At 41.6% G+C, this 26,098-nt stretch overlaps 1 protein-coding gene across 4 annotated transcripts in view; it reads left to right on the top strand.

Moving 5' to 3' along the window:
• Nucleotides 1–26,098, top strand: part of BOC (BOC cell adhesion associated, oncogene regulated) — a 77,065-nt gene that overhangs the window by 35,289 nt on the left and 15,678 nt on the right. For all 4 annotated transcript variants that reach the window (XM_081859635.1, XM_081859636.1, XM_081859637.1 and 1 more), the window contains 6 exons: nucleotides 6,647–6,827; nucleotides 8,243–8,521; nucleotides 22,516–22,662; nucleotides 23,235–23,378; nucleotides 23,800–24,093; nucleotides 25,225–25,497. In XM_081859635.1, the coding sequence (XP_081715761.1) occupies nucleotides 6,743–6,827; nucleotides 8,243–8,521; nucleotides 22,516–22,662; nucleotides 23,235–23,378; nucleotides 23,800–24,093; nucleotides 25,225–25,497 (1,222 nt within the window). In that variant the 5' untranslated portion in view covers nucleotides 6,647–6,742. The remainder of the gene's footprint in view (nucleotides 1–6,646; nucleotides 6,828–8,242; nucleotides 8,522–22,515; nucleotides 22,663–23,234; nucleotides 23,379–23,799; nucleotides 24,094–25,224; nucleotides 25,498–26,098) is intronic.

Raw genomic sequence — 26,098 nt, 5'->3', positions numbered from 1 at the left:
AGTGCCTGCTTTTGATAGCTTTTATCTTCTGGAGTAATTTCCTTGACCATTCTAGTTCCTGGCGCAGTTTACCTTTATCGTGGATATATACCACAGTCTTAATTTGTAAACTCATTATAACATACTTATATGTGGCAAGGAGAGTTTTACCACATCCTTGGGCTTCACCAGAAAGCAAGCGCTTCAGAGAACTGATAAAATCCTGCTCACCATTTGACTGGATACTGTGGTATTCCCTGCGGATTTGTACTTAATTCTAGTAAACTACCACTCGCTAAATGGTAATCTGTATTCACCTTCCACCCAAGTCATCCAAGTTTGCAACATTCCTGCGAAGGGCAAGGATTCCTATGGTGAAAAGGGACTCCCGCCGCCTTTGCGCACAGGTATTTGCGCGAAGAGGAGGCATTGTGGACATCTTGACAGCTGGCCCACGGCATGCTTATTAGTTGCTCCTTTACTGTCCACTCCACTTCCTCATCTTCCCAGCCATCTTTCTTCCCTTCTGCAAGCGCCAAACCCTGTCCCTTCACTGAGCCCCAGCCTCTCCAGATTAGAGCTCTCCAGGGACCTTGTCTTTTGAAAAGAGGAAAGAAAGGGAAAAAGGGAGGGAAAAAGAAAGAAAGAGAGGGAACAGAAGAATGAAAACAGACCCAAGGGGCAATAGTCCCTCGAGCCATCTCACTGCATTACAATGAATATGGACTCTATTAAGCTCCGTTCTGCCTGTTAGCGTTTCCCAGGGCAACACAGCTCCCATATGGCAAGCATGCAGCAGATTAGCGTAGGCCTCTAGGCCTCATTGAAGACCTGAGGCTTGACTGGCAGTTGAACTCCCTCCCCCCTTCTCCTCACACTTGACACTGCCTGTGTTTATCTAAAGCGGGGTGGGGGGGTGCATTTGGAAGGTTATTGTCCGGGGCAATGAGAGATAGGAGAGGGAATAACTGAGCCAAGCTGGGAAGGAAGAAGGAACATGGGAGGGAGTGGGGCTGGCTGGCCAAAGGAGGGAAAGAGGGAGGTGAGAAGGGAGCAAAAGGAGATAGGAAGGAGGGAAGGTTGGAAGGGGGATGGCAAAACACTTCATAAATATTCAGGAAGGATGCTGAATAGGGAGAGGAGAAATAAAGCAGATGGAATTCATGTTAAAGAACAGCCACAATCACCCTCCAAAAACAAGAAAAGAAAAGAGAACTGCTTTAAAGGAGCATAGGGAACGACGTTTATCCAATTAGCAGGGTTGTCAAATTGAATTTATACAGAATTGAAGGGGGGGGGGGAGAGGAGTGAAAATTAAGTGTGTGGGGTTGGGGGGGGAGAAATATATAGAAGAAAGGAAGTGCATCTCTCCCCCCCCCCCCCTTCCCACTCTAGTAAGGAGATTTTATCCTTTATAGGGCTAAGGCAGTTTCCAGAGTGTGTGGAAGGCGGGCAACGCAAGGGGTAAACTGACTATTCCATTTTACTGTGATCTCACTTTGGATAAGAGGGTAGAAAGAAGTAACAGAAATGAAGCATGATGCAAGAACGCCAGCATTGCTTTTGATTAAGGCCGCTTTGTACCTGAGAACGCTATGAATTTGGGACTGGGATATTAAGTATATTAGATTATCAGTGGAAGTCCCCTATCATACACAATTGTGATAGGCAATTGTCGCTTTAGCTGGTGACATTGGTTTCTGGGTTGCAAGAGAGCGTTCACGTGCCATAATTACTTCAGTCCTTAGTCTATAAGCAAGGGAGGGTCTCAGTGGTAGAGTTGCATGATGGTCCTAAATGCTTTCAGTTTTCAATTTTCTTGTAGACTATCAAAACAGCTAGAGAAGATTTGATTATATGAATATATGTGTGTTAATACAGATACACTGACTAACATTGAAACATATTTTTTCTGCTTTTTATCACTTGGTCAAATGGGCAACCTAATCTGTAAATTTCCAGGGCTGTGGGTAGCCACATTAATCTGTTGCAGCAAAATCAACAAAGACCCTTGTGACATGTTAAAGACTAACAAATGTCATCATTGCATAAGCATTTGTGGGCTTCATCATGAAAGCTAATGCCTTAATAAAATGTGTTAAGCCTTTAAAGTGCTACAAAACTCTTGGCTGTTTTGTCTCATAGAAATGTATGTCTTTGATTTGTGATTGTGCAATACAGTACAGTAGGTGTGAAGACCTGGGAAAAATAAGAGTTTCCACCTGTTTTTTTTTAAAACACCTGCGCTTTCACATCTCATTCTTCCCCTCCTTCATTGTTACTTTTTACATTTTGTCCTACAATACCCACCAAATTCAAGAATTGTTAACAATAGCAGCATGCATTCGTGGTCTATCTGTAAAGCATAGAAAACACCAAAATTATATATTTATTCAAAAGTCAGTTATGTGAAAGAATACAGCAATACCTATTCATTGATCTCTTACTGAGAAACAGCTGTTGTCAAAATTATAGTTCCGTGAGGAGTGTCAGTGGGCCACGCTAGATGGCTCTGACCCTACTGTTGTGTCCCCTTCATCACCTTCCACACATTGGAGGGTGGGGAAAACTGAATTGGGGAGGCTGCTCTATGTGTTTAGGCTCGCTCCATGATTCAGAACTCTGCTTGGGCAGATGCCCTACACCAGACCTTCCCTCTTCAGTGTGTGTAAGGTGGTTAGGGGATCATGATGGAAGGGCAGGGCCAGCAACTGTTGTCCCCACTTTTCCTCTCACTCAGCAGTAATTGCAGAAGGGAGAACACCTGAATAAGGCTTAAGTTTCAGGAGATTCTCTAAATGTCATAAACCTTAAGCTTTCACTAAGAAGCATTCACATTGTACTACTCACATTTAAGGCATGTTTCCCCACCCCCAAAGAATCATGGGAACTATAATATAAGGGTGCTGGAAACTATAACTCTGTGTAGCGTAAACTACAATTCTCAGGATTCTCATGGGGGGTGGGGACAAATGTGCTTCAAAGGTATGGCGTGTATGCAGCCACAGTCTCACCTCTATGGCAGAAACCATAAGTAGCAATTTAACAGCTGGTCTTAATGTGGTCAGTTAATGAGCTATTCCATAAGTATTTGTGTCACTATTCTGTGTGGGCTTACTTGACCTATGGTCATGACCTATTGTTCTTAACATATATGGAAATGTATGTGTTACTGAGATCAATGAACTTTTTTTTTTTTTCAAATACTGTACATTATTTTGTTCTTCTAAAAAAACGCCCCATGCTTTCCCCCTTCACAAATGAGATGCTCAAAGCAGCATAGAAGAAAACATAAAAGTAATAGTGATCCAACCATTAAAACAAAAAATGAAATTAAACCTGTAATCTTAGTTAACTTGCAAGTGACCTACTGTAAATCTTGTCTTGCAGATAATCACTTATTTTAATTACCATGAGCAATGATGCAGACTAATTGTTTTGTATACCTGTAGACAAAACTAATTCATGCAAACAAAAAATAATTAGAGATTACTATATTCAGATCAAGAGGGAAGCCTAAAATGTCCATTTTATGGGGTCTGATGTTCACAACATTTAAATTGTGTATTTAGCTTGGCTTTCCTGTTTCTAAAATCAGTCTTCAAGAGTGGCGTATCTAGGGCTGATGTTATAAACTGGTCTGCCACCTCAGATTCCTTGTAAATGTCACCAAAGTGGAGAAGATTAATGGATTGGTTTACATCCTTGGCCTACACTTTTTTTAAAAAAGCTTTCTTTTCTATCGTTTTTTTCAGCCCTCAGAAATGGGCTGAGAGCACATGACTAATTGTGGGCATGCCTTCTCTGCAGCATCCTGCTGCTGGCTGGCCTCTATGACAAGAATGGGACATCATTTCTGGTTGGGTTTTTTATCAATCCAGCCTAATACATGGTCAATATGGAACATAGTTCAGCTTCGTAAATAGATTCTCTTTGGTACCTGACAACAGGAACAAAAGTGGCAGAATAAAACAAATTCCTTCCAGTAGCACCTTAAAGACCAACTAAGTCAGTTCTTGGTATGAGCTTTCGTGTGCATGCACACTTCTTCAGATACACACTTCTTCAGATACAGGTATCTGAAGAAGTGTGCATGCACACGAAAGCTCATACCAAGAACTGACTTAGTTGGTCTTTAAGGTGCTACTGGAAGGAATTTGTTTTGTTTTGACTATGGCAGACCAACACGGCTACCTATCTGTAAAAGTGGCAGAGTCAAGACTATCTTGTTTGGCAGCCCATTTAAAACCTAGACTTTCCTAATGGAAGTTTTGCAGTGTCTGCTTATTTTCCTGCACGATAAAATACATAACTCGTGCACTCTTCCCTTACATCTTTTCTCATTTGAAGTAGTTCAAAGGTGAGCAAGATATTAACAGTTAAAAGGAGTAGTCATTCTTCTTCCCCCATGCCGTAGCCTTGAAGTGTTTCTTTATTTGTTTCTGTCAAAATTGTACCTGTGACTAAGCAGGGGCAAAAACTGAAAAGTACAGACTCTTGGTTGTGTTTTATGCAGTGGGATCTTACCCTTATTTACTCATAAGTTCAGTGGGAATTACTACCAAATCACTTCTCATAGCATCACAGTCCAGTTCACTCAGCTTGTAGAACTTTGATACGTCAATCCCTTTGACTGAAGACCTGGCAGAATTGCAGTTGCCCTTAGACAGGAAACCACCTTACAGGCTTTGACAATTCTGCCTGCCTGTCTGAGTTCCCTTTTCATTTCTCCTTTCCCCAAACACCTTCTCCCTTCCCCCATTGTCCTTCATCCATTCCTCGAGTTGCAGCAAAAGGCTTGCTCATGCCCAGCAGCTGAAACATGGGCTGTTTTTCATTTAGGACCCTCCTCATAAATTTCAGATGGTGTGGTAGTAACAAGAATTGCTTGGCTGGCCCTTATTTAAGCAGCAGGGGGTCTGAAGCTGCAGGCAGCATTTCCTCAATAAAACCTTCAGATTCTAATCAACAAACACCTCTATAGCTGCCAATGTTACTATTATAGGACTCCCTCAATCTTCCTTTGTCTCTTCCTCCATCCCTCTTCTTGTTCTCCGCAGTGTATACAGATTTTTCCACATATACACACTTTTGAGCAGCATGGGGATAGGTAACGCTGATGATATTAGCTTTTACACCTCATGCATCTGATTCTCCCCCTTCTTAATCTCTGCCAATAGTGTAGTCGTTGATTTAATGAAAGTGACTTCCATGCCCCCAGTCCACGGACAGGAAATTGTTTTTAACCTGAAGGGAAATAATTTATAAAAACAAAGTTCTTACTTTTCATTTCCTCTAATCCATTGTCCCTGTTGCACCTTTACTGGTGGGATAATGAAGGATTCAGTCCAGTCAAAGTTGAGAATTTTAAAGCTCCATTGATTGAATGGAAGAGTGAAGCATGGGCTTATATCTCTTCCCTTGGAGTTAAAAATGACTTTAAAATGCTTTACTTTGACAGTACCATGCTCAAAGTAAAGTCTAAATCTAATTTGACACTGCCTTTGAAGTCAGTGGGGTGAGGATTCTAGCCTGAGTCTGGATGCATTTATATTGGTCTGGTTTTATTTTATTTTTAAATTCCTTACTGCGGTATGTGAGCACTGTGTCTATATAGTATCTGGTGTATCCTTGTGTGACAATTTTCTGTGTCTCCTTTTTACCATAATTTCTCCCCAAAAAGCTTTTCTTTTCCTGTTTTTTTCTCTGTATTGTATCTGTTTGTATTAAGAAGAGCCCAGGGGCTGAGGAAATCTATTCATTTGTCTTTCTGTTTAAACCAAAATATTTTTTATAACCACAGCCAAGTAAAGAGGTAACAGAACTTGGCAAACAAACTATTTAAGCTGCACTTGATTGGACCTGTTCTTATTTTATGTCCTAAAAATATCCGTAATAGCACATTAGTTCACTGCGATGTTTCATTTGTGGTGGATCGAGTTTATACAATGGGAGCTAAGCAGGACTGTGTTGTTCACATATTAATTTTACTACAAATGAAAGATCTTCTGCAAGGGAGTGTGTGGTGGTGGTGGTGAAAAACAGTCATATTGATCACTACCATGAGTGTAACATGTGAACAGTGCTTATGTTCTTCCACCAAATGCTTAAGTATGGTTGCAGCTCGGTACATTGACAATCCATAGGCTTCTATATCCTTAGTTTACATGAATTTGTTGTTCCAAAAGGCAATTACTGCTGCTAACTTCAAGTAACCAAAAGTCCACTTGTTTAAATACTCATCATTTTTGTCATACACTGCTATTTGCAGTATAATTGTGGCAGTTTTCTTGACCCTCTGGCTATGAGACCTTCTGGATCTTGTACTGAACCATTTATTGATTTGCCGACAAAAGAGAAGATAAATGTGCACTGCGCTGCATTCATGTTTATGACTTCCTCTTGTAAACGGTCCTTGCAAAAGAGGCGATAAGATCTGAACCACCTAGTTTCTTCACCTCAAGCTGCCTTCATGGCAAGATGGAATGCTGCCTTCACTTATTAGGGTTAAGAGGCACAACTATCCATGTTTGCCTTTAAATTTGTGATTCCAACCTCTGAGGACTAAATGCTGACTCTGCGTGTTGATTTGTGTCAAAAAAACTACCGGTATTCTCTTGACTCTTGACTAACCTACTATTTTATCTCTTATCTCCCTGTCATCCAGGGCACCTCACAAAGCTGAATTTCCACCCTTAAGTCCTCTGGGGCAGCTTATGGGAACTTCACTTGGCATCTTTTGCTCCAGACTCCTCTGCATGGGATGGCCATGATATCAGAGGGGGAAAGACCAATGACTGCTATCATCTGTTTGCTCTTGGCATCTGCTGGTTGCATTGCAAATTTGGGTGAGTGCCCCCCCCCATTTTCCCCTAATAAATGTTTAGGGAAGCTTTTAATGTTTGATGTATTACAGTATTTTAATATTTTTTGGGAAGCCGCCCAGAGTGGCTGGGGAAGCCCAGCCAGATGGGCGGGGTATACATTATTATTATTATTATTATTATTATTATTATTATTATTATTATTAAGCTGCTGCATTTTCAAGGACTCAACTTTATCTCCATTTTGCTTATGGGATTGGTCCTACTTCTCAACTTTCAAATGCTGCCCTCCCTTTAATCTTTTTCTGTAGCCTTATTTTCGGCCACTTAGGACTGCTTTCAAATCCCAAGTCAACATTTGAGAATCATTGCTGAGTCATGAAATTTGCTGCTCACCTGGAGTGAGTAGCAATTGCCTATGGGTGAGCAGCCAAATGGCAGACCCACCTAATTCCAGAAGTGGTATACCTCTAACCATGAAGTGATGGGGACAAAATAACAGAAGAGGCCTTTCTTGCTTTATGAGATTTCCAGGGCTACGGTATATCCCTGTTAAAAACAGAATGTTGTCCTTTGATCTGATTCAGCAAGACAGTTCTTACATTCCACTTTGTACTGCTTTTTTACTTAGTCACCATAGGACAGTACTTTGCTTCTCTCACTATGGAAGCAGAGTACAGTGGTGCCTCGCAAGACGAAATTAATCCGTTCCGTGAGGCTCTTCGTATAGCGGTTTTTTCGTCTTGCGAAGCAAGCCTATTGACAGCTTAGCGGATTAGCGCTATTAGCAGTTTAGCGGCTTTTAGCGGATCAGCTGTTAAGCGGCTTATCAGCGGATCAGCGGAAAAGGGGGGAAGGGGGGGGGAACCCGCAGGAACTCGCAAGACATTTCGTCTTGCGAAGCAAGCCCATAGGGAAATTCGTTTTGCGAAGCGCCTCCAAAATGGAAAACCCTTTCGTCTAGCGGGTTTTCCGTCTTGCGAGGCGTTCGTCTTGCGGGGCAGCACTGTATTACAAATGTTCTCTTTGTGTACTGTCTCTCCTGAAGTAGAGGGCAGGACAGAGAGAGAGAAGGCAGCTAGAGTAGTGTGTAATGGAACATGCCTTTACCTACATATAAAGCCACATTAACTCAGCATGGTGCCCTTGTTGAGAATGAAGATCTATATCCCTAAGGTGAAGTCTCAACAGTTGAATGTGATGTATTCTTATGATCTTACTAATAAGTAACCAACCACTAAATGCCAATAGCCTTCAACCTGTGGTATCATCTTGTTCTATTTTTATTGAATTCTGTTCAGAATGGTTAATGCATGACAAGCCTAAACAATGTGAATGTGATTAGAATGTTGATAGCTGGTACCTACAGTATTAGTAGATCTACTTCCCTTTTGTAAACCAGTGTTCATGAGGATTTCTCAACTGTCCTCCTTTTTCAGGTCAATCTCGTCAGGTCACCGTGCAGCCTGCTTCTGTGGTCCAGAAGTATGGTGGCTTGGTCAGCTTGAGGTGTGTGGTCGAGCCCTTGACTGTAAATGTGTCCTGGAGACTAAATGGAAAGGAGCTGCTTCCCTCAGATGACATCCTGGGGATCCATATTGATCAGAGATTGCTTACCGTGGCATCCTTAAACAACGACACAGTGGGCCGGTACCAGTGCATAGCCCGTGTGCCTGAAGGTGTTGTTGCCAGTGTTCCAGCCATGGTAACATTAGCTAGTGAGTAGCTTTGCTTCTTTTCCTCAATGTACAACACATTGTCTTTAGTTGCCTGATTCAGTGCTAATCAGATGATCTAAGCATCCTTCATTCTCAAACATAGGATATATTTTGGATGTGAATGCTGGCCTCATGCTGGGTTACACATATGCTTCACCACAAGCCTCATTTTGGAGTGAAGAAGAGCGCCTTGTACTTGTCTGAGCTCACACAGGCACTCCCACAAATAGGACTAAGTAGGATACTCAGATTGGGATGCTGGCATTGTTTAAGAGTCAAGAGTTCTAACATGGCAAGCCCACAAGGTAAATGCTATTATGTGTATGAGTCATAGGACAGAACTGCCTAGTAACCTGTCTTGACTAGTATCAGGAGGGTTCCCTCTTAAGGGACCACAGGGCGTGGAGGGAAATAGAGAAAGGAGATATGCCTCTAAAAGATTGAAGGAGATACATTTGTGCAAAACAGGGGCTGGTTTTGTTTCAAAGCCAAGAATTATTGGCTTGTCATCAAGATATTAATCAGAAGTGAAATGTTTAGGTTGGGCCGGGTTAGAGAAGGAGAATGGAACAGCAGCTCCAAGGCTCCATGGGAGGGGTCTGCCATTGGGTTGAAGCCTTTTGGGGATTTGGAGTGAGCTCTGCAGTTAGATTAAGTTTCGGAGAGTGCATTCCAGAGCAGAATGGGGGCTGTGTTTTGCTTGTGGGCTCATAGAGGAGGGGAGTGAAAAGGTGGATGAGATTACTCAGAGCATGGTTTGCATTTAACAGGGACTGGGAAAGTGCTGCTTGCTCAGCCTCTTAGCACAGTTGTTTTGCTTATGGGCCTTTCTAGTATTCCCTCAAATGTTTTTTATTTGGACAAAGCGGTCATTGTTCAGCCTACCTGGCTGATGGCTATCCATTCCAGCCTCAGTGAATGAGGGGAGTCAGGCTTCCACAGCAGAGCTTCTAGTAAATCTCCTTGAATGTTCATAAAATCTGGTCCACAGATCCAGCTTGCTTTTCTAAACTGTTGCTGTTGAAATAAAACGGTTTTAATTAAAATTAAGAAGACAGCAAAGTTAGCTAGTGATGTTACATCACAAAAAGGCCATTTACAATATTCACTTTCAGAAGTAGCTCTAGTTGGGAATAATATGTGATTATTAAATAATCTTGTATGTAAAAACTAAATGAGGCTGGTATATTTCAGCACAATGTATGCTGTTTGCTAATAACGTAGACTGTGAAAATAGTATGGAAAAAGACCCAGAACACATATTTTCCTAGATTCCACGTGAAATAATTAAATTAGGAATGTATGTTATTAGAGAAAAGTGGAGAAAAGTAACTACCAAGAACGTGATGTCAGATGTCCAGATTCAAAGTTTCCAGTGTACACAGACGAGGAAGTAACACCTGTTTTTCTAGAGCTTATGTGAATTGGAGACACATAAAATTTTCCACCAAGTCACTTTGAATTTGAGCCCATTGATACAGGCTAAACTTCCATACATATTTACTGGAAAACTCCAAGACTCGCCAATCCTGCTTGCATGCTACATTAAGCCATAGTTAAAAACAAGCTGTGATTGAATGTGCAGTGTGCTCATGCACACAGCTAAATGGTTCTTGCCCCAGTCCTCCCTTGCTGCCACCATACCACTAAGAAACAACTCAGAGTCTGGCTTATTATGACATTTGAATCCAGACCATGAGTAGTAACCAAGGTTTGCTCTTGGTTTAGTGCTTGAGGTTTGTTTATGGGAAACAAACCACAAACCTGGGTTCAGACATCACCATTCTAGTTGTTTCCCAGTGTTGGGCAGAAATACTACCATACTCCCCCTACTCTTCAGCCTGGCTTAAATTTGCACATTGTTAGATCATGTGCCATTTCATACCAGCTTGACAGGAAAGAGTTGATTTACTATGTAACCATATTGCCAGTATGCTTATGTTGAATTGTTAGTGAAGAGTCTGTATGTTACAGGTTTTGAATTATTGCCTTTAAAACAATAGTTTAATGTTATCGTGAGTGTTTGTTCATTTGTTGTTTTGCATAAAACGAAATTTGCTTAAATAAAAGATAATCACAATATTTTCTCTTTTGTGTATGAAAGGAAGAGGCACAACTGGTAATTTTATTCCCTACATGTATGAAGTGAACACTGACAGACTGAATATGATAAGCTACATAATATGCAAGAAGATCTGTTATGTCTTATCATTTGTAAACACAGAGATAGTCAAAAGATATCTGTTCAAAAGATGCCCATTCAATTTCTGTTGTATTCTAGTTGCTCAACATTTGCTCCACGTGCTCTTGAGAGAAGGCCATGAACACAAATAGGCAAAATGCCTCTTAGATATTGAGAGAGCTGGACAGGTAGGCAGCAGAAAGGTGGGCTTATGTGATGCAAGGTTTAGTGGCAAAGTACATGGTTTGCATGCAAAAGGTTGCATATTCAGTCCCTGGTATCTTTAATTAGGGCTTGGAAAGAATCCAGTCAGAATCCTGGAGAGCCACTGTCACTGTAGACAATTCTGAGATAGATGGACCAACAATCTCACTTGGTATAAGACAACTTCTTGTGTTCGTTCTTTCGGGGAAGGATGCTGGAGTCATTGAGACTAAAGGTGTAAAGGGAAAGAGCGCTGGCCTCTGGCACCAGCCCTCCAAGGAAAGTGACACCTTGGAAAGGGCAAGACTAACCTAGCCCCAGCCATCAAACAGAGAATGAGTAGCTTCAAGAACCTGCTCTCCTGCACCAGGAGAAGGAAGCCTGCTGTGTCCCTTGGGATTGCACAAGTGAGGGAAAAGTCACCCTTATCTCTGCCACTGGCCAGAGCAACAAGGGCTTGGTTTTGTTGCAAGCTGCCTTGGAAAATGTTAGTTTGAAAGGTGAAGTATACTTCTGGATGCAGAAGATAGGCAAGGAGAGCAGTACCTTGTAGGAACCCTGAGGATGCCCTAGAACAGTATGTGGTGGAGAAGCTTCAAAAAAATTGAGGAGTCTGTTGGGATTTAGCTGAGAAAGAAGTTGCAATTCAAGCCCAATGGAGGTTGTTCAGAGGTATTCAGAGTAGGCATCTGGGCCCATTGTGGAAAGAGAGAAGCAGAGGGACACATAAAAAGAGAAAGGGGATGTGGGTAGACATCCCTGGTTGTCAAACAAAGATGGATCTAAAAGAATCTTTATTCAGGATTCCTCCCCTCCTTTTTTTAAAAAAATAATAATTCTCCTTTGGTTCTTGGAAGGTATGTTAGAGACTATATCTCCGTCTCTTTGGTGGCAGTTAAGGTTTCTTACGAGGTTTACACATCGCCCTTCCTGTTTCCCAAAGGCACCATGTCTGAATGGGATTATCCCTGCCAATATTTTTGACATGTTGGCAGCTGAACTTTAGCCTTGGGATATGCCTGCCTTTAGTGCAGAGATGCTGATTGACACCCTTGAGCTGGTCCCTGCTCAGGCTACTTTGGAGAACTAGTTGAGACTAGCAGTTAATTCCTTTAGCAGATTTTTTTAAACGTAGAGATAAATTGACTATTGTTATATAGTCCTTGACAGAGGGAAGGAAATGTGGAAATGGTAGACTTGTTAAAGCAACAATAGAGTTGCAGTTGCTCATATTAGCTAGTGAATGTGTGCAGCCGCTCCCAAGCAAAGATAAATACAGGAAAATAATCTTCACACATGGCAGTGTACATCTTTTATTTGTTGCAGTTATATTATTCATGAAGGAAAAATGTTGCATGTGAACTGGCATTCTCTGATAAATACTACCTGTTTCTGACTCTGATGGTTGCATAGGAAATCCTGTGCACAAGGATAGGGAATGCTTGAGAAATTCATTCGCTTCATATTCCAAAGTGAACTGACCTAATCGGTACCCTCCTGACTAATGCAGCACTGTACATTTGTTGTATTCAGTGTTGCTTGAATCCTAGTTGTTTTCTGCCTCTGAGCAAAAATTGGAATAAAAGACCCCCAAACTAAACACACAAATGGAATGCTAGAAAGGTTCATTGTAGCCAAAGTACAGAAGGATTCTCTCCAACAGTATTTTCAATGCAATGTCCCTCCTTCCGAAATGGATCTTTTGCTGCCTCCAACTAGCTAGATTGGGAAGAACCCTGTTTAAAACTGGCTGGATTCACGTAACAAACCCTTTCAGCAGAAGCCCTGTGCAAGGACTTCCACTTGCACATTGCGGTTTCCCTCTCTTCCCCTATGTGCCCTATAGAATGGGCTCTGGTGGCAAGTTATGAGAACCCCCAGAACAGCCTATGGCGGGAGGAAGGGGGGTGGGTCCGGCAAGCTGCAATGTTTGTGAATGGAACGTTCAACACTGCACAATGTTGAATTTCAGCATATAATTCTTATCAGCAGACACTTCTCAAAACTGAAATTGTGGCAAGATGAGGCAAGAAAAAAGATGATAAAAAATGTGGAATTCAGTAAATATGTAACTAGCATATTTGCTAATATAATGAAAGAGGGCCAGTTTTAGCATAAGCAAGAACAGCTGGCTGTTCTAATTAACACCAGGTGAACTTAGCATTGTATATGAAGAATTCAAAGAAGAAGAAGAGGCAGTCTGCTTTGTAAACAAAATTCTCTTGAGTATTACCTAAAAAATCTACAGTTTTGTGAAGCATCCTTCGTTTTCATTTGGATGCTCCATTCTGAATATTAAGCTATCAAAGCAGCCTTCAGCTGGAGCTGGACACCTGGGTGTTAGCTTTTTGCAAAGTGGCAGTGGGCAGTGACCCTTGCACAGAGGCATCTTTAGGGACCTGGGGGCATTTGCAGCTGTCTTTTCAACAACAAAAAGCCTCATTTTTCATTTTGCTTCTGTCAGGGCCTCTAATCTGATAAGTCCCTTGATACAGCTGTTGGCTCCATGTTGAAAAGCCATTTTCACCCTCTAAGAACTTCCAGGGTAGAATTACAGCGAGGGAGAGAAAGAAATGAAAACATAGGACTGTTCCTGGATTTATATAATGGTGATAGTAGACATGTGAGGAGATAAATGGAATATGTGATACACAAGTTTGGAAGGCTGGATAGGATATGTATATGTGCAAGGTAGGGAAGGATGTCTGAAAGATGTGTCTTTGCATATGGGGATATGGGTTTACAATAGAGAGCAGGGGAGAGGCTGCACATATACAAGTACACGTAAAGTACATTTGTGACAGTGGCACAGGAACACAGCAGCTGAGAACAGAAGGAGGATATGTTTTAGGTATGTAAGAAAGGTGGAGATAATGGAACTATGAACTTACATGGGGTGGAATTCAACATCTTGCTAAGGTCCAACTTCCAAGGGACTGTGATCTACAACCACTATAAAAAAACTTAGGGAAGCCAAGGTTGTTCAGCTTTTTTTTCCTTTTTTGGGGCGGGGGAGGATCCCACGATTGACCAGGGGCATCCTGCAATCGACCAGTAGATCACCATCAACCTGTTGGACATCCCTGCACTAGAGGGTCTCTGTGATCACTTCCATTGCATAATGACTTAGCAGAATCTGGCCCATGATGTTTTGTGGGTGTATCAAGAGTCCCAGTCTCCTAATGTTCAAGGCACCAGTCTCTGTGCTGGTTGCTGCTGGGCTATATGGACTTGTAGGACCAGCATGATTGCACAACCACTGTCACACCAAAACAGCAACAGTCAGTTTAAACATCTGCAGTAGGACGTGGCTCTTCTCTCAGATATTCTTTGTTCTACGCTATTATAGCCATTTCAACTCAAAGAGGTTTGCTTACGTTGTATATGAAGTGAGTTAGCAATGCAGCCAGAGTTTAATGGAAGCCAGGCAAAGTGCTCCACCATTCTGTATTCCTGTAGCTTAAATGTGGATTACCAGTGAAACATATCATATTCTGCTTTGCATTAAAAGAGGCTTTTAGTCATTTTCTTTTCCTGAACTTGCATCTTTCCACAGTAATCCTTTACTGAATTTGATGTAATAATATATTTGGAGATTTGGTCATTTTAATTATTTTCAATTTATTTCCCCCCCAGGAGCACTTCTTTCTGTCTAGTACATTTTCTTCTGCCTAATGTTATCCATCGAAGGATTTGAGTCCTTCAGAAACTGTGGACAGAGTTAAGGGGGATTTGCAAAAATCACCAAATTTGGGCAAGATGGATGGCAACTAACTAAGTAAAGAACAGTGCCAGTTTAAAGCAATATGTTATCTGGGACCAAAGGCAAACTGACAGCAGATGTTCTTAATTTTACATTTCAGTTCAGTTTAAGAGCTCCTTGGCTTCTTATATATAGAACACAGATTTCAAGTTCCAAGCAACATCAGTGTAGTGGCTGGCAGTTTTTCTTTATGATTGCTCTGTTTTACTCCAAAGCTCGTAATAACACACTAGGCCTTTTTGTTGTATATCTGTTTTCTTCACTTTGGCTTCTCTCTCCCCCCCCCCCCTTCTTCTTCTTCTTCTTCTTCTTCTTCTTCTTCTTCTTCTTCTTCTTCTTTGCAAAACCAAACAAAAATCCTGAAGCTGAGTTGTAAAGTCTCTTGCCAATATGCAGTAGTAATTACAGGCAGTTTTATCTTCTAGCTAAAGTGTGGGAAACTGGATATGGCAGGTGGGCAAGATATTGATCTACCCCCCCAACCCCCACAAACTATTTTGATAGGTAGGCCAGTAACCCGGCACTTAATATCCCCATGATGCAAGGTAAAATGTTTTTCTTCAGCCTATATAGTTTGGAATTGTATTGGGCAAAGGCTCAGGTTTTTGGGGGGGTTTTCTAGCTTAAAATTACAGGTGTGGTGAAGGCTAGACTTCGTCATACAAATCTTCCCCAAAAAAGTGGAGCTGTTGCTATAATTTACTATGACCCTGTTTGCATGGCACATTAGATCATAGTTTGTTTTTTATGTATAGTTTAATATGAATGCAGAGTGGGCTAGTGCACACTGCTGGAAAGTTCTTGCTCTGCTCCCCTGCTACTGTGCTGTATGTAAATAAGCCAGAGTCTGGCTTGTTGTGACGTCCAAACCCATGCTTGTGTTTTGTTTTTCTCCAAACAAACTATGAATAGTAACCAAGCTTTGTTCTTGACTTTCTGCTTGTAGTCTGTTTAGGAGATATAAACCATGATACTGGGTTTGGCCACTTCAACAAGCCAGACAGTGGCTTGTTTCCCCTCTTGTGCTGCAGTGTGCAGAGCAGAGTCCACTTACATCATTAATGTTGCTGCATGTACACATTAAGCCATAATTTTCTCTCAACTGTAATTTTAAGTGTGAACCAGGCCTATACAATTACAACTTGCTTTCTCAAGAGACAGTTGAAGGCCAAGAGGACAGAGCGTTAGACATAGACCTGTGCTTGTTTCGTGTGTTTCAGATGAGCAGTTATACGGTATATTTAATATTAGCAACATATCCCATGACAAGTGAGGTGGCTACATTTCCCCCCACATGTATGGAGAGGCACAACTGAAATAAGATTTCTGTGCATTACCAACTGCACATGATGTAGCTGGCAAATCTTGAATGTGTGAATATCCCTGTTATGCCATATTACTATTTAAAGATGCAGGCATACTCTACCAAGTTGCACCAGTACAGTGCTACCTCAGGTTAAGAACTTAATTCGTTCCAGATGTCCGTTCTTAACCTGAAACTGTTCTTAACCTGAAGCACCACTTTAGCTAATGGGGCCTCCTGCTGCTGCCGTGCCGCCAGAGCACGATTTCTGTTCTCATCCTGAAGCAAAGTTCTTAACTCAAGGTACTATTTCTGGGTTAGCGGAGTCTGTAACCTGAACTGTCTGTAACCCAAGGTACTACTTACAGATAGGTAGCCGTGTTGGTCTGCCATAGTCAAAACAAAACAAATTCCTTCCAGTAGCACCTTAAAGACCAACTAAGTCAGTTCTGGGTATGAGCTTTCGTGTGCATGCACACTTCTTCAGATACACTGAAACAGAAGTTTCCAGAGCCTTCTATATAGTGAGAAGGTGGGGAGGGGTATTACTCAGAAGGGTGGTGGGAATGGGTGATAGGCAGATAGCTGTGATGAGCCTGTTGACGACTCTTAACGACTGCAATAGGTCTTACAGGAAAAAGCAAGGGCTGAAAAGGTGAAAATGGCTTTGTCATGTATAATGAGATAAGAATCCAAGGTTTTTGTTCAGACCAGGTTTCTCCATGGTTTTGAGTTTGGTGATAAGTTGTAATTCAGCAGCTTCTCTTTCCAGTCTATTTCTGAAATTCCTTTGTAGTAAAACAGCTACTTTGAGAATAAACGGACATAAATCGGACATCAGGAATCACAAGACAGAGAAACCAGTAGGAGAACATTTCAATCTCCCAGGACATTCTATACAAGATCTCAAAGTAGCTGTTTTACTACAAAGGAATTTCAGAAATAGACTGGAAAGAGAAGCTGCTGAATTACAACTTATCACCAAACTCAAAACCATGGAGAAACCTGGTCTGAACAAAGACCTTGGATTCTTATCTCATTATACATGACAAAGCCATTTTTCACCTTTTCACCCCTTGCTTTTTCCTGTAAGACCTATTGCAGTCGTTAAGAGTCGTCAACAGGCTCATCACAGCTATCTGCCAATCACCCATTCCCACCACCCTTCTGAGTAATACCCCTCCCCACCTTCTCACTATATAGAAGGGTCTGGAAACTTCTGTTTCAGTGTATCTGAAGAAGTGTGCATGCACACGAAAGCTCATACCCAGAACTGACTTAGTTGGTCTTTAAGGTGCTACTGGAAGGAATTTGTTTTGTTTTGACCAAGGTACTACTGTATCATAAAAGTGACAGAATATTGATGTGGAAATCTGATCTTCCTATAGATGAGAGATTAATTTTCTCTGTTTTCCTGTTGGGGAATTTGAGGGCATGGGGAAAATAAAGTGACATAAGTAAAAAAGGTAGCAGAGATGTAAATGCATTTCAGAAGATAAGTCATGGTTCTTTTTTATTATGAAAAAGCCATTCTTACCCTTGTGAAACTGAGCTTGGGTTGCTTCTTCTTTCTACAAGCAAACCTTGTAATAGCAGAAAATGTTTTATATTCCATCTACAAAGAAAGTTGTTCCCTAGTGGCTTGGCTTGCAGAAGTGTTGGGCTGTTCTTTCTCTGCTCATTGGCCGAGACGACTTTGGCTGTTTTTTGTTTAAAGCTCTGGATCTGCTTTTGTGCATACATATCCTTTGCCAGTAATTTTGGAGCCTTTGCCTTGGCTCTGGGATTCAAAAATGGCTGTGATGAATTTGGACCACCAGGAGGCACATTAATTTTTCCTGATTCTATTTGTATTTTGTTGATCAGATAAATGTGTGATGTCAGCAGCCAAGCTTTCAAATCTCTTTTCTCCCACCACTGTTTTCTGTGTCTCCTAACATTTTGTCCCATGAGAAAGAGAAATGGGAAAATAAAATCAGCACCACTCTCTCCTTAATTTTTGTCCCAACGATATCTTGGGAGTGAAGAATTAACCTCCCATCTGTCTGCAATACCCAGTGGAAACATGGCTCTCCCTCCCCAGCCTGCCTTTAAAGAATTAATCACTTTTCTGAAGTTCACTCCTTTACACCTTCTTTTTACTTTTATTATTATTATTTTAGTTGCATGATGCCAAGACATTCCTGAAGCATTAAACATGTTTGCTGCAAATCATTTTTATGTCTTTGTTAAGTCTCTCCCCTCCTTCCCTTCTTGAATCCAGGCACTAGCACGGAAATATTCTCCTGACAGCTAATACGTTTTTCATTTGGGGAGGCTTTTTGCCGTGCTGCCAAGGGAGCTGTTTTTTATTTAAAAATGTTTTTGAAGCAATATTGCTTTAATTAGCCTGTTTGAGAAATTTCATGTCACTTTTCCATAAGCGTGGGTGGGAGAACCTTGGAGCCAGAGCTGTCTTTTGCTGTTGGAGAGCTGGTATAAATCCCAGAGAAAGAAAACATATTTTTCCACTCTTCCAGTCTGCCAATAGAGACTTGGCCATAGTTTTCAGTTCACAGGCTGTTCTAGTTTTTGCTGTCCCGGCTGCCTGAATACTTGCATTGATCCAGTCCAACTGTAGACAGCACACCCTCTCACTAGCACGGGTCATATGAAAGAAGTCAGGAATCCTAGGCTACCAAATCACAAACTTTGCAGGCAAAAATCACAGACTCCAGTCTTATGGAAATGAAGGGCTTATTTGTAGTTTTCAGGTGAAGGTTAAAATTAAGAACTGGTGCAGTAAGGGGTATTGGTGTAGCTTTTCTTATTGTAGCGCTTCAGTGAAGGAATACTTGATATCTATATCTTGTGATATTTTTCCCTTCAGTTTAACTAATTTCTTGATGTTAAGGAGTCCTTTTAGCCTTTGGACCTGGCAAACGTGTTTTTAGAGCAGGGCGTGATGCAGCACAGAGCTGTTTCTTTCTATTTATTACATTGTTTCTCAAAATTTTTGAATTCGTACCGCCTTCCAAACTTACAGCCTCTAGATCAGAACCAGTCCTTTATTCCTCAAATGAATGTGCAGAGAGGTCCTTGCTCACAGTTGTGTGCATACACCCTGCTGCTGCACTGGGGTAGTACTGTATATACTTGAGTATAAGCTGACTTTTTCAGCACATTATTTATGCTGAAAAAGCCCCCCTCGGCTTATACTTGAGTGAGGCGGGTGGCAGCAGCGGAGAGACAAGTGGCCCAAAAGGAGCCCTTTCTCGCCATTGGTCCCACTGCCGCCGCCCACCCCTCGCAAGGGCAGGCACAGGAGCCGTGGTTGGGAGAGGCATTGCACTGTGCTGTGCCTCTCCGAATCGTGGCTCCTATGCCTGCTCTTGTGAGCAGCAGAGGTGGCGGTGGAGGGACGAGTGGCCGAAAGGAGCCCTTTCAGGCTGCTCCTTCCTCCTCCTTTGCTGCTGTCGGCGGAGGAGGAACGAGCAGCCTGAAAGCAGCCCTTTCGGGCTGCTTGTTCTTCCTCCGCCACTGCCGCCACCACCAGGTTTCTGGTGTGGTGAACAGGCTTATACTCGAGTCAATAAGTTTTCCCAATTTTTTGTGCTAAAAATAGGTGCCTCGGCTTATATTCGGGTCGGCTTATACTCAAGTATATACAGTAATTCCACACAAGCATTAGGGAAGGAGTAGAACAGGAGATGTCTGACACCCTACTGAAGCCACAGTCATAAGCATCTGCTTCTGAGCTCTCATTTTCCCATATCATAGTAGGATGATGGGGTAGAAAGGATGCTGTCAACCTCACAAACCCAATGTGGATCAGGGAGGTTCCACTGCTAAGAGGGCATTTGGTTTAACTCAGGGGTTGGCAGTTTGAGGAAGATAGCACTACAAGAAACCATGAGGACTAGGTGCGAGTTCTTTAATTAAAGCCAGATTAACAGGATCCCACATAGCTACTGGGTTGAAGCATATATTTGCCACAACGATCATGCCACACTGAAGGCATTCCAAGAAGGAGTGCTGTGGGCAAAGGCTTCAGTAGTTCATCTTGATATTTCCAAACATAATAGTTATTTTGTGCATGTTTTATCATTAGGAGATGTAATATGTATCAAACAAAGGCCCTTTGGATGGGCTATGTCTGTGACTCACTTGATAATTGTAATCCCATACCCAGAACTGGAGTCCCCTTTAACTGTTTTCTGCTTTGGAGTCCTCAGTACCTGCTAACAAACTAGCGAGCCACTCTCAAACACCCATGACATATTGGTAGATCCTGCCTCAGGAATCACAGTTCTAATACCACTCATTATATGTAGGTCACTCAGGCCCTCATTGCATTGCCCCACGGAACTTTGCATTGTAAGTCCTTGGTAAAGATGGCATTGTATTTCTGAGATACTGTTATGTTTTGCTAGATAAGGAAAGGGGTTTACTAGGGGAAGAACCAGTGAAATAGAAAGTTGTTATTATATGACAACTTCATGAGAGGTTTCAGTTTTGGGCACCTGATTCTTGAAATCCTGTGTTCAGACACAGTAATAGAGAAAACAGCAGGGAAGAGAGGAAGAAGGAAGGCTGAGGTTGTTGGGGGTTTTTTTGGCTGGTTGTGGTGAGAACTTATGCAAACATTCCCTCCTAATGGATTTCTCAAATGTACTGGCAGGCAGGCAAGCAAAGGCAGGTGTCACGTCAAATACCTTCTCTGATGAAACTTGATCCATCCCTCTTGATCTGGTATACTCATTCTCACTTTTAAAGGACCTCTTTGTTGGTTGTTTTGCTCCTAAGAGCCCAGAGCATAGTGCAGCCAACTAGTTTAGCAGACAAAGTAGACCTCAATAAGAAACCTTTCTCTCTCTCTCTTGCTCTCTAATGTTAATTTTGCAAGTATATCTGAAACCCCATTATATTTCTCTTTTTCTCAAGGTTCATAACAGTAGAACATTAGGACAAGTATTCTCAACAATTACAATTTGATTACAGACATACAAAGCTGAATAACTGTTCCCTGTTGATAGGGGTTTCTGTTTTGAACAACAATGAAGTTTTAAGCTTGTGTATTATGGTTATGGCAATACACTTTGAAACTGACTCCTCCTTCATAAAAGTCTCGGTTTGGTTTGAGAACTAATTATCTGTTCCGGGGGGTTTGCGGTAGTGGGCTAAGTTTTTATGGAATATCCTAGATTTTATGGAATATCCTTCCCACACTAGCAGTTTAGGGCAGAATTGAACCGCCTGATTTGCCTTGTTGCGGAGTAGGTTGTAAGGAATGGAGGTCTCTCACTGCCCAGGCCAGAACAGCTGTGTCAGCCTCCACCTATGGAGTGACACTAGCATCACTCTGCCAGCACATAGTTCCCCATTCCAAATTGATTGTTTGTGTATGTGTGTTCGGGTGCTAAAAGGGCTTCACCAGATAGTAAATTGCAAAGCAATGTATTTGGAAATCATATGGTCATAATGGATAATTTTAATAATTCTGCTGACCTTTTTAAAAAAGAGATCAGCTCTAGTCTACACTCCTATTTGATGTGGCAGAGAAATTAGATAGTTATAAGAATAAAGAAAACAGAAGATAAGTGAAAAATCAGTTGGGCTGTTCAATCTGTTTCAGTTAAAAGTCAATCAGTCAGTCAGTCAATCAATCAATCAATCAATCAATCTAGAGGCATTATGATTTTCTTAGTGGCATACTGTCTTTGCCCAGCAACTGCATACGTACATCCATTGTACACCATGAAAACAGGACCATGCCTACAGGAAACTCCCCAAATGACTCCTGGAGACACAAAGGCTGGACTCTCAAGCACACTTGCATGTAAATCCTATTGATATCAGTGAACTAGGTATCACATTGGCAAAAGCGTCGTCCTACCCACATATTATCAAGGTGATGGGAATATTGGAGCTATTTGCAAAGGGGAGATTGGAAGACAGATGGCAGCGTGGCGTAACTCCTCCTGTGCATCCAATTTCTATCCTGAAAACATCCCACCCAGGCCATGTTTCTCCTACCTAGGCTTGTTGTGGAGCCCAGCTAAAGAAAAAAATTTAAAACTTGACATTTAAAATTTGCTGGACTGAATGTGGAGGGTGGGAGAGGAGAGAGGGAAGATTAAGTACCCTCCTCTTGTCCGCCTGCACTTCTTACAAGTAAGCATTCTACAATAGTACAGTATTGCAAAGGAAATGGAGAGCTTAGAACCCCATGTTACCTTCCAGCATGCAGTTTGTTCTTTATTTCTAGGTTTAAGATCAGGAGGTTAGGAAAGAATGAGCACTTGGGGCATAAGAAATGGTCATATTTGAGACACCTGCATATGCTATGGTTCTTGGAGTTTTTTGACAGTACATGAGATTGTGATATAATCTCATGAAAAGGATATAAGCTTCCTCAGTTTGTAATAAATGCAAATCCTTGAGTACCCCCCCCCTTATGATTCTTTTTAATCTACTTACATTGTCCACCACTGTTACTTTTCTCCCATGTGTAGCCCAGCAGTTCAGCTTTTAACAGATCCTGTTGCTATCCTCTTAAACAGATCTCAAAGACTTCAAATACGATGGCCAGCATGTGATAGAAGTTGATGAGGGAAATACAGCTGTAATTGCCTGTGATCTTCCTGAAAGCCACCCAAAGGCCCAGGTTCGCTACAGTGTGAAACATGAATGGCTGGAGGTCTCCAGAGGTGAGTTGTGACTGACTTACAAAGGAAGAGAAACTGGAATTGGTGTCTGCTTTATATCTCACTTACCTTCTAGTCACTCCTCCCTACACCTTTTGACTGTGCCTTTTGGGCTGATCTGTACAATCATTTTTCTGAGTTCTCTTAAGGGCTATGGCTTTCTGTATAGTAGACATGGTTTTTCTTGACCACATTTCAGTCCTCACCCAGGAGCAATTTCTTGACTGTCCTGTAACTTTCTTGAAGCACTAAAAATATACCTGTGAAAGAAATAGCTGAAAGCTGGGAAGTGCTTGGAGGATGAGTGAATCCCTTATTTTAATAATAAAACCAAATGATGTCCTAATTATCATACCAGGTTTGCCATGAGAATTAAAGCTTTTTTTTTTAACTCAATCTTTTTATCCCATTTTTCCAACCACCCACCTTTTTCTTTCTCTCAATCTTAGCTGGAAACTTCTTCTGCTCCTCTTATTATTATTCAATAATGTTCCTTTTGTGTTTACAGTATGCTAGAAATTGTTTAATATGGATGTTCCCTGCCTTAGGAATCTCTTGCTCCTTTATCTTAACAGATAACTATCTGATCATGCCATCTGGGAATCTTCAGATAGTCAATGCAAGCCAAGACGATGAGGGAACTTACAAATGTGCGGCCTACAACCCTATCACCCAGGAAGTAAAAACATCTGTGTCTAGCGAGAAACTCCGTGTGAGACGTAAGTCACTTCTTCCAAATATTTGGGTTCACTGGCTTCAGGCTGTCTTAAGGTGGTGGTCCCATTTTGCAGGTGCCACCAAATGCAGTCCTTTTTTAAACTGCATGTTTTACACAAGCCCTTCATATTTGAGAGCTTGCTTTCTATACAGGAGTGTTAAATTCAAAGTATCCTCTTGCAGTGCAGGTAGCAGTAGCTTATCTCACAAGCATAAGGCTTCATTGTACATTTTCTGTTGCTTTTGGTATTATATATGGAGTGATGAAGTTGTTGATAGCAGAGTTGGTGAAATTCCAGTTGGTGAAACTTCCTGTTTAGTGGCTTTTTCACCCCAATAGGCTTTTCTGCTTACATAGTGCATCTTGTCCTGTTCTACAAGACTGTCTTACTTTTGTTTCACTGATTTCTCTCTTGGCACTAGGCTCCACAGCTGAGGCAGCTCGCATAATTTATCCCCAAGAGGCTCAGACCATCATTGTCACTAAGGGTCAAACTCTAATCCTTGAATGTGTGGCTAGTGGGATTCCACCTCCACGTGTCACATGGGCTAAGGATGGCTCCAATGTCTCTGGCTACAACAAGACTCGATTCCTTCTCAGCAATCTCCTAATTGATGCAATCAGTGAGGAAGACTCAGGGACCTACAGTTGTATGGCTGACAATGGCATGGGTGAGGCTGCGGCAGCATTCATTCTCTACAATGTTCAAGTGTTTGGTGAGTATAACTTCATTTTCCTCCCTCTTCTCTCCTGTTAGACCCAGCAGCTATAACCATGGTCTGGAGACTGCTCACATGGTCATATATTTCAGAACTGGTTTTGAGGTGAAATTTAATGCTCACAAGCAAAATTCCTCCAGTTTAGATTTCACTCAAGGGCCTAACTCCTAATAACTGCCTAAGTAAGCTTTGAGGGCAGAGCCAAAGCTTTGACTTTCCAAAAAAGAGCCAGAGGATTAAAACTGAGTTATTTATTGAGGCACAGTAATTCTAGGCGCACACACATAAATATAATCAAAAGACAGAAAATCGTATTCAGTAACTAGAAATGTTCTAAGCTAGATGGAATGTGCTGTGAAAAGCAGTCATGTGCTTTTAGCTGAACTGTAATTTAAAGATCCTTGGGTGAATTTGGTCCTTTGAGTCTCTCAAAAATAAATTAAAGAGATATCAACATATAGTATGCCAAGCTAAATGATCAAGCAAAAAGGCATTTCCTTTTTAAAGGAAATAAATGTCTGGGCTATAAGCTAATGCAGGCTAAGTAATCCCTGGCCAATCAAGAAGGCTGCTTCATCTACCTGCATAATAAGCCCAATTTGATAGGATTACCTGGTGTACATGCATATAAAAGAAATACAGAAAACAGGCAATTGTTCTTGAAGGAGTTGATTTACAGAACTCAACACATGAAGGTTTTACCTAGGTCCTTTGCTCAAGAACCTGTATCAGGGAGCTCTTGGAAGAGATTTAATTAATGGAGAGGTCCATTAGTTTTCCAGTCTAGAGCCTGTGGTCGTAGAAGAGCATAGTGACTGCCCATCTGTCATGGATGCTTTAACTGAGATTCCTGCATTGCAGGGGGTTGGACTAGAGACCCTTGGGTCCCTTCCAACTCGTAAGATTCTATTATTCTATTATCTCCGAAAGATTACTTTTTAAATACGTGAAGGATCTACTTATAGCACACTTAATGGCTGTGCACAAGAATAAATAGGTATTGCTGTCTTCATAAACCCTTTTATAACACAGCAACATAGGAGGATAGCTACAAATATTTCAGTTCTGCCTGTTTCAGAGGTGAATGGTCATTCTCACACCTGAATTGTAACTCTGTTTCCTTTTCAGAACCCCCGGAGGTTGTCATGGAACTATCTCAGCAGATCATCTCATGGGGTCAAAGTGCAAAGTTCACCTGCAAGGTTCGGGGGAACCCCCAGCCATCAGTTGTGTGGCTGCGTAATGCAGTTCCTCTCTTCTCCAGCCACCGAATGCAACTCTCTCGCAAGGCCCTACATGTCTCCAGTGTGGGGCCTGAGGATGAAGGGATATATCAGTGCATGGCAGAGAATGAAGTTGGGAGTGCACAGGCTATGGTTCAGCTGAGGACTACTGGGCCTGGTAAGTCCAAAGTGAAGTTCAAAAGGTTCATATAGGGATAATGAAATAATAATTGTAAAGCACTTTGAACAGCAAAAGTAAGTATAATAATAATGTTGTTGTTGTTGTTGTTGTTTTTTATACCTCACCCATCTGGCTGGGTTTCCCCAGCCACTCTGGGTGGCTCCCAACTGAATATTAAAAACACAATACAGCATTAAACATTAAAAACTTCCCTAAATAGTATCTCATTGCTATTAGTATTAGGGGTGTTTCTGTCTATACATGGGGTTGCTCATTCTCTGTTTATGCCAAGTCATGCAGCTCAAGTTAGTTTCTGATCTGGAAAGGAACTTCCTGAGATTCCTACTTCTCAGATGTGTGGCTTTCAGAGTATTGGAGAAATGAACCTGAACACATGCAGGTTGTATCTTGAGTGAGTCCCTCAGTACTTTGGGGGAAAGTTGCTTTCCCTGTATAGCTCTGTTTCATGGACTAAGCTTCTTAAATTTTTTATCTGTCCATTCACTTATGTATTAAGTGTCTGAATAACCCTCCACACTTCAGCTGCAATAGCAACACTAAAAGCAGCTTACAAAAATCAAAATATTTGTAAAAATTC

This window comes from Podarcis erhardii (assembly GCF_964252035.2).
Source record: "Podarcis erhardii genome assembly, chromosome: 4".
In the NCBI taxonomy this organism is placed as follows: domain Eukaryota; kingdom Metazoa; phylum Chordata; class Lepidosauria; order Squamata; family Lacertidae; genus Podarcis; species Podarcis erhardii.
The sequence above is the reverse complement of the archived record's forward strand: the minus strand, read 5'-3'. Positions and strand labels throughout refer to the sequence as shown.